Here is a 9,093-nt window from a genome sequence, read left to right as displayed (position 1 = left end):
CTCCCCGCTCCCCCGCCCCACCGCCGAGAACCAAACAGACACCTGTCTGCCCATCTAGCAGAAGCTCAGAAGACATGGTGCTGCCTCTCCCCACCCTGCACCCCCAGCCCAGGATGTGAGTGAGTCTCAGTGGGCACACAGCAGGGCCACGAGGAGGTGCTCTGGCTGAGTCCCAGAACTGCCACACAACCTTCCTCACAGGCTTGATTTTCTCCCAGCCCCACCACACTGGGGCTTCCAGCAGGGAGGAGCAGGGAATCCAGGCAAGGAAAGACTCAGAGCTTGGAGAAGATGCAGCCAAAGAGCTGCAGACTGAGAGGCAACAAGAGCCTCCCTCTGGTCCCCACATCTGCTCACATGGCTCTACCAGAATAGAGATGCTGGCTTTTTGATTGCTGCCCTGATTATGCTTTGGGGACAGGGACACCGTTGCAGTAGGTTCTTGGAGCTGCCATAACACAGCACTGCAAACTAGGTGGCTTGTAAGAAGGGAAACTTACCCTGTCACAGCTCTGGAGGCCAGAGGCCAAGATCAAGGTACTGGCATGACTTTGCTCCCTCTGACACCTCAGAGGAGGACCCTTCCTGGCCTCCCCCACTTCTGGAGGTCCCATGTTCCTTGGCTTGAGGCTCTATTTCTGTGCTCAAATTTCCTCTTCTTATAAGATCCCCAATCATTTAGAATTAGAAGCCCCTGATGATCTCATCTCAATGCACATCTTAATTCCGTCTGCAAGGATCCTGTTTCATAGCAGGTCCCCTTCACAGGTACTGGGTTAGGACTCTAGCAGAGTGTTTCAGGAGAACACGATTCAGCCTACAGCACTGTACATCTCCACGTCCTCAACACATGGCACAGGACCTGGGACACAGACAGACAAACCCATCGGTTTCCAGTCCTGGCCATCACCTGCCTAACTGCAAGCCTGGCCTTAGCAACCCCCTGCTCTCCATTTCTCCACTGCAGACTGAGCAGTCCATTCCCGGTTCTAACATTCACCCCTGGCTCTATGACATCCTTCCTCTTCCCGTCCCCTGCACAAGGGGGTCTCTACAGCACTATCTCCCTGCTGGGTCCCCCTGAAAAGCATCAGGGCTTTCCACACTGAGCGTGGATGGGGGCTGGAAGCCTGGGGTTATGGGGAGCGAATTGGTCTCTGGTGGACATTCATCAGCAACCTCACTGCCCAGCGGAGCACCCAACTCACAGAGGCCCTGCAGAAGCCCCAAAGCCTGTCCAGTATCCTATTGGTCTGTGGTAAGTCATGAGTTGGCAGAGAATGCTTCCTGTCAACAGGATATAAAGGTTGGAGATTTAATTATTTTCAAGTAGGTAGTAGAAGAAAGAGACAAGTGCAATTTGCTTAACCATTCCAAGGCAGGACTGAAATAGAGAGTCCACCCCAGGGTACAGCTCCCACTGGACCGGGAGGACGCAGCTAATCTTTAACCACTTCCTCTGGTCTGGTCGCACACGCCGCACACTGGGTGGCAGTGGGGTCTTATAAGAATCCCCTATGATCAAGCTTCTGTCTCACGTGGCCCCTCCACTCATCTTAGAGCAAGGTCATGATTGACTGACCAAGCGAAAGAAGGACTCTTTCAATTTGATACCTCAGCACTTTATTGGCCTCCACTTGTTCCACATTTTAAAGGGTGTTGACAAAGTTTAGGAGTTATGGATGGCTCCCCCCCTCTGGAGGGGAATGGGAAACAACTGGTATTTTAGGGGTGGTCCTGATCACTGCTCACACCCTGGGTTGAAGGGAGGATGGGCAGAGGAGAAGGGACCGACGCATGGGGAGCATGAGGGCGGGATTCTCTCCCAGCCCCCCAAGTGCCTGGAGCTCCATCCCAGCAAACAGATGCCCAGGAGCCAAGAGTCCCTGGCAGTGAGCAGAACGAGTGGGAATGGGAAGAGGGAAAAGTAAGAGAAAACCGAGTCAAGAATCCACGCCATTTCCCAACGTGTTTATTTAGCTGGAGGTTTTAGAGGGCACACACTGATTTAAAATTTAACACGAATGAAGTCTAAGCAGATGAAGAGGTTTCAACAAAGGCAAGGTGCTTCCACATAATTTCTTCAGTCAATGTGAGGCTAGTCAGCCAGCCAGTGTGTGGTCAGCGATGGCTGTCACCACAGTCAGAGTCACCAGCCCCAGTGGAGACGGATAATAGACAGGCTTTCTGGGTTTACTGGAGGAGGTCAGTTCAAAGGAAATAGGCAGGAGGAATACCAGTGAAACCCTGAGGACCTGATGGCCTGTACAGCAAGACATACCAGCTGTGTCAGTCACCACCTGCTAACTCGGTACCAGGATGTCCTCCTGATAATGATGACCAGGGCTTGAGGATCTGCATTGGTCATCTGGCTACTCTGAAGAAGGCAGAGCCTCATTCCTGTAAGGACCTAGAAACTTCCCACCAACAATACTAGGACTGAGCGGGAACCGCACCGCAGAGCTGCACCAGAGTCAAGGTGCAACTTCACTTCCAGCCTGGCCGTCCAGCCACCCACCATGTAAAGACGAGGGGACCATCTTAACGTGGGCATAAGCGGGTACTACAAGGGAATTCTCCTCTGGGCTCTGCAGTCTGTGGGTGTGCTCTGCACTCCAGCCGTGAATGCTGCGCCAGGGCCGCCAGCGCTTGCTTGGTATGGAACAGCCCTGGAGCAAGGGGAGCCATGGGTCCATTCTCTAGCTGCCCACTCCTTCCTCAGGTGCAGCTCTGCACCGTGCCCTGCTGGCACTTAGCCAGCATGTTCTGCCCGTGCTCAGCCATCTCACAGTCAGGGCACTATGGGGCTGCATTTAGGCTTCATTTATCAACCCGGAAGCCACAGAAGAGTTCTGGGAGCTCCATCACCAAGTGGCTGCACTAATGAACTGTACAATATCATACTCTGGGCCCTATAAAGAGTTTATGGTGGGCTGGGGATGTGGCTCAAGTGGTAGCACGCTTGCCTGGCATGCGTGCGACCCGGGTTCGATCCTCAGCACCACATACAAACAAAGATGTTGTGTCCACCGAAAACTGAAAAATAAATATTAAAAAATTCTCTTTAAAAAAAAAAAAGAGTTTATGGTGCACCAAGCCACTGAAAGGCTCAGTTGAGAATAGTGCAAAATGATTGACAGAAGGTGGAGAGATGTTAGGTGGACATTTAGACAGACAGATGATAGGTAGGTAGATAGAAGTACTAACCATGGGGACAGAAAAAAACAGATCAGTATTACACTAAGCTGGAAGGCAATTGTTTTTAAATCCCAGTAGGATAACAATCACCTGGAGAACACAATAAATATGCAGAATCACAGGTTTCAGCCTCAGAAATTCTGATTTAGTAGGTCTGGGATGAGACCTAGGATTTTGCATTTTAAACAAATACCCAATGATTCTACTTCAGCCGGTCCAAGAACCACACTTTGAAAAACACTGCCCTCAACCCTAACCCAGCTAATAGGTTGTTCAAATTAACCAAGGTCAAGAGTAAGGTCAAAGCTGACACCACCATTATGCCACCCGGCATCCTCTTTCCCCGAGACACCAGTGCAGGCCGTTCCATTGGTGAGTGACAGAGAGCCTACTGACATCCGGTCCTCCTGGCCTGGGGGCTGAACACAGTGTGGGGCAGGCCCACTGCAGACACAGAGGGTGCTGCGGCCACAGGGCAGGTGGAGGCACAAGGAGCAGCAGACCCTCCCGAGCCCAGTTGCGTCTCCACAGCCTTCTGTGACGCGCCAGCTGCTCTTGGCTCTATGGTTGGTCTGACTCGAGTGACTATGAAGGGCTTCTGGGGCTCCTGTACCATGAGAGCTGGGGACATGTGCAGTCTGTCACTAATGCCCTACTCAGCAGTGTTCCCACAGGCTCTGCTTTGGGTCCTTCTCTCTGAAGCCCCTCCTTCCCCTGGGCCACCTGCCCTGTCATTGACTTGTAAACAGTCCCAAAGACCACAGCGTGCCAGCCAACAGTCACGGATCGAGGTAATCCTGGGGGACGCATGGCTTGCAGCTTTCACAGGGAAACCACTTTTTCTGGCACAGAAAAAAAGGAGAAAGAACACACTTGCTCCCAAAGTGCAGGCAGAGCCTACGCAGGGCTTCATCTCCAGTGAGACACTTTGTGAAGCCACCCCTACGGTCCTCACTGTTCCTCCTGCAGGCACCAGGGGCCACAGTTCCAGCCACTGTGCCCATTGGCTCCTTTACGGGCCCAGTGCATCCCCAGACTGGAATCTGTGCCAGCTGCCCTCTCCTGTGAATCCTCCCTGCCCCTGGCAAGACCCGAGAAGGTGGCCCATGAAGGTGATCCAAGACGGCTGAGAAAGAGGCTAATGTCAGGCAAGGTGACATGCTTAGGCCCAAGAGCTACTTTCTCTTCCTGAATATCTAGCCACCAATCTAATTGAACTTACAAATTATTTAGTAATTATAGGTTTCTCTTACCGGCAACAACCCACAGACACTGGGGTGTCCCATGAAATGGATTCTTCTTCCCCAGGACCTCAAGGCACAGCAGGGGCCCTGGCAGTAAGGGAGCAGGCCAAACGGCCCAAGGGAGGAGTCTGCAGTGATTCCCCAACACAGTGAGCCATGGTTCTGCTGGGCACCAGATGTGGGGGTGGAAACTGAGGTCCTGAAAGATGCTCATCCAATTGAACGATAAGACAGGTTGCTTGGATACTAGAGGCCCCAGGAGGCCTTGTCACCACAAATGCCATTTGTCACCACTAAATGACTAGGCTCACAGGGCCACCAGAACCTTGATGTCTTTTAGGAGAAACTCCTTGGAATTGAAAATTGCCCTGGAAATGGCACTTCGGAGACACCACCACCATCTGACCCTGGTCTTGAGGAGGTGGATGTGATTTGCCCATGGACTTGCTGCCCTCAGCACCAAAGCTGCAGCTGTGCCTGAACTCCCCCAGGAACCCGCCCCTGCTCCATGAACGCCAGCTCCATCTCCAGTTCCCTTTCCCCCATCTCCCTCTGGTGATGGGGGAAAGGGAACTGCCATTCCTTGTTCTTCTCTGACCTCACTGTGGGGCCCTGGACCCTCACCCCTGGGGGTTGCCAGAGCTTCAGGTGGGCTTCCCTGAGTAGGCACTCACCCCTCGCTCTGCCCTGCACATGTTCCCAGCCTCCCTCTCATCGCCTTTTAGCTGCTGCTTAGGTTGGATCCTTCCAAAATATCACCAGACAAGAGCAGGTGCGGCAGTTTAGCTCAGCCCAACTGAGTGAGTGGGGGGAGAGGCAGGGAGCCAGAAAGCTGAGGAGGGTGCAGTGGGGGCTCAGCCCTGCCAGGGACCCCCAGAACACCCTGCAGAACCCACGTCAGAACTGTCCCCACCAGGAATAGGGGAACTGGGCTACTGTCCTCCAATGACACCCTCCTTAGTGGAGGGTGTCCCTCAGGGCATTACCCTAGCCCTTCCAGGTGTCCCTGCACAGGCTGAGCCCACTGCTCTGCCCGGAGTCCTTCAGGCAGAGACAAAGGCACGAGCAGGCAGCTGCCCTATCTCAGCTGCAGGGGACTTTGGGACAGGTCACCAGGGAAGGTACAAGGCATTGACAGTGTTCACTGTCACTTCTCCACGTCTTAAGAGGAACTCCTCGCTCCCTTGGCCTGGTCTTCAAGGCAGGGTTGCCTGGTGAGATACAGGTCACCCAGTCCACATAAATGACGGGTCACTTCTAGTAGGCATGTATCTAAAACACTGCGTGTTTATCTGAAATCCAAATTTAACTGGGCATCTTGTATTTGTAGTAACAAAATCTGGCAACCTGTTTTCAAGGTCCTGTCTATTCTGGTCTCCATCCATTCCCTAGGACCCTGAACCTCAAGCCCTGTCCTCCTTGAGACACAGCTTTTCACTGTATCTGGAAGAGGCCATCTCTCCCTCTGGGCCTGAAGTCTTTCTACACACGTCAGCACAGCGTCTCTCCTTCCTCTCTCCTCTACCAGCAGCCATTGTCTGCACTGGTCATCTCACGACCTTGGAGTGCTCGCTAGTATGTCTGAAATACTCACTTTCCCAGACAGACTAATTCTTAGCTCTCCTACCACAGTGACCAACAGGTCGTTACTAGCTGGTATACAAAGGGACCCTGAGGTCCCACCAGCAAGCACAAGCTCTGTGAGGACTGAGTAAGAGCCCCGTCCTTTGGTCCTGTCTCATTACAAGGAGAGTAGTGGGCATATGGTTAGACTTGTTAACAACTGGATGAAACTAAGACTGTGGTAAAACACTGCCAGAGTCACCACTAGCAGCGAAAAGGACGGTCAGGTGCCCCAACCCCAGCGTGGGTTTTTCAAATCACTGTCTATGATTTCTAGTCCCTTAAACTGGTTCTGGATTTCATCCTACACTCCCATTGACATTGCCTCCGAAGTGTGCAGGCACATGCACGTGCGTGCGTGCGTGCGTGCGCACACACACACACACACAAGCTTATACATGCATTGCAGACCAGCTTTCCACTTGACCTCAATACAATATGGCTTGTCCACTGGACAATGTCAAGTTCTTCTCTCCCCCACCCCTCCTCATTTTTAAATTAGACATGAATGTAATAGTCATACATGCACTTTACATGGTAAAGACTTTTGCATGAATTATATTATTTCTACATCCCTATAAGGCAGGAAAAACAGGTATCGTTTTTTCCATCTGTCAGACAGGGCAAATGGAATGGTTAAATGGTTGACCCAAGGGATCACTGTTTTAGCAGCAAATACGCGTTTTAAATGTCTTTTTCAAATAAAGCCTTTGTTTCTGCATATTTGGGTCACCACCATGATGGCCACACAGCAGGGGTGGGGGTGTCCAGTCATCTGCTCCCTGGGTGCGCTCCCCTCCACTATCAGGATGCCCAACTTCAGTCTGCTCATATGTACCCGTTATATGCTGCAGGCTTGGAGCCCCTGGCCCTCACCTTCCTCACCAGGTGCTATTCACTCCAGGAGGGAAAGTTTAAGCATAAGGATCTTGGGGGAGAGTCTGGAAGGAAGGGCTCTGCGGACACAGGAGCATAAGTCTAGTGCTGTTCCCCGTGAAGAGTGAGTGGCCAGGCGCTAGCAAGCCAGCTCCGCCTGTGGCTGTCAAGAAGGATCAGCTTGACTGGGTGTGCAGGCAGCACTGGGAGGAGGGCTGAACTCACTGCACACTCCACCCTGCCCCAAACCCGCCACGCAGGAAGGGAACAAAATATTCTTTATGGAGCAGACCTCTGTCCATGTGTGCCGAGAGTCTGGCATGTGTCTGGATGTGTGTTAGCACGTGTGTGTGTGTGTGTGTGTGTGTGTGTACACGTACGCGCGCCTGCGGGTGGTGTGCCGATTTTCACTTGGTTGGTATTGGCGGAGGGTGTGACCCAGTTGGGGGTTCCCTTCGGGTAAAAGTAAGGGCCCCGGTTCACCTCCCACGACACGACCCCACTAATGGGGAGGCCAGGACAAAGGTCTGGCGCTACCTGGGCAGGCGGACAGGATTTCAGGTGGGCGCACGACCCTACCCGTCGCTTCCCCTTGGCTGGACAAGGTCGATCTGCAGACCGATCGATGTCGCCAAAGTCCAGGTCGCCGGCGTGCCGGGGGCTGAAGTTCGCGGCAGCCCTGCACAGATTAGGTAGCCCCGAACCCCCATATACCACGCACGACCAAACTACACTCCCAGAAGGGCATGCGAGAAGGGCTGCAGAGAAGCCCCCGCCCAGAAGAACCCCGAAGAAAATTCGTGAGGAGAGAGATATATTTGGGGGCGCAGTTACACAGCCACCCACGCCACTGTCCTCACCCACCGCCCCTCCCCTTCGTCCCGGCCGCCGCGCGCAGCTCCACCCCCGCCGGAGCGCAGTCCACACCGTCCTTTTCAGCAAAACAACACGATGCACCGCACCCCCCCCCCCCGCACCCGGCTGGATCCAGGGCTACGCCCAGCCGGCCACCAGCCGCGCCCGGCCCGGGAGCGCGCCCCGCGCCCCCACTCCTCTGCAGCCGCCCCCGCTCCGGACGGTCCCAGTGTCCGGGCCACACACGGGTGGCGAGCGAGATCCAACCTCGCCTCTGCAGCCTAGTCGGGCCCTGCCCCCGCACCCTTCCCCCCAGCTGCAGAAGTGACAGGAGGGGCACGCACTGCGCGCGCGGGGCGTCCCGCGTTAACCGCCTCGGCGCCGGGGTCTGGAGCGACTGGAGGGCTGGGACTCACCGGAATGTGCACTCGCAGCGAACGCCGCTTCTGGCTGGGATTTTTCTTGCCGCCGCTCCCGCCGGGGCTGGAAGCCTCTTTCTTCTTCTTGGTGTCCATGGCCGCGCTTCCCATAACTTTAACCAGAAGTTAAATCCGGTGACTCGTCCCTGGGGTTCTGCCCCCTCCCGTCTCCCCGGCCGCTGCTGTTGGACTGGAGCCGCGCGCTCTTTATGACTGTCCTTCCACCCTGAAGACACCTCGTGGGGACTTCCGCGGGGAGGGCGGGTGGAGCAGGTAACTCGCGCCGCGCCACCGGAGCGGATGGCGGTCGGCAGGGAGCGCTGAGTTGGAACGTGCTCTTTCCTACGGAATCCTCGGGTGCAAAGTCAGAGTCAGAGCCCGAGCCCGTGCTGGTTCGGTTACGCGTGGCAGAGGTCTCCTGCTGGGTGACAAAGTTTTCTTCCTTTTGCAAAGCGAAGCAACATTTTCCACCCTCTTGGCTCCTCCCACAGATTCCCAGAGGTAATCTGAAAGGCAGGTGCTATTAAAAAAAGAAGAAGAAGAAAGAAAGAAAACAATAATTTGAAAACAGCGCTCCTGTGCCTGTGCCTAGGTGGAGACCGTGGCGAGAGCCAGACAGTTTGTACATATATACTTAACCCTCGGCCGCAGAATAAAGCAGCCTGGAGCCTGGAACCAGGGCCGTCCCCCTCTCTGGGCCAGAGGGAGGGCAGGAGGGGAAGAGGAGGTGCAAAGGCGAAGGCTCTTTGCAATTGGGCTACTGCGTGGCTGCAGGCAGAACTTCTGGCGGCTCGCAGGCCTGCGGGCCCGAGGGCGCGCCCGGAGCCCTGCTGAGCTAGGAGGGCAGGGCGCCCGCCCCCCGTCCACAGCCGTGCCGC

General features: G+C 54.7%; 1 protein-coding gene across 1 annotated transcript in view; it reads right to left on the bottom strand.

Annotated features, from left to right (window-relative positions):
• Prkag2 (protein kinase AMP-activated non-catalytic subunit gamma 2) overlaps window positions 1–8,602 on the bottom strand; it is a 261,597-nt gene extending 252,995 nt beyond the window's left edge. The window contains exon 1 of the mRNA XM_048786686.1: window positions 8,213–8,602. Within this exon, the coding sequence (XP_048642643.1) occupies window positions 8,213–8,326 (114 nt within the window). The 5' untranslated portion in view covers window positions 8,327–8,602. The remainder of the gene's footprint in view (window positions 1–8,212) is intronic.
• Between the last annotated feature and the right edge of the window lie 491 nt (window positions 8,603–9,093).

The sequence above is a fragment of the Marmota marmota genome, unplaced genomic scaffold, assembly GCF_001458135.2.
Source record: "Marmota marmota marmota unplaced genomic scaffold, marMar, whole genome shotgun sequence".
Lineage (NCBI taxonomy): Eukaryota > Metazoa > Chordata > Mammalia > Rodentia > Sciuridae > Marmota > Marmota marmota.
The sequence above is the reverse complement of the archived record's forward strand: the minus strand, read 5'-3'. Positions and strand labels throughout refer to the sequence as shown.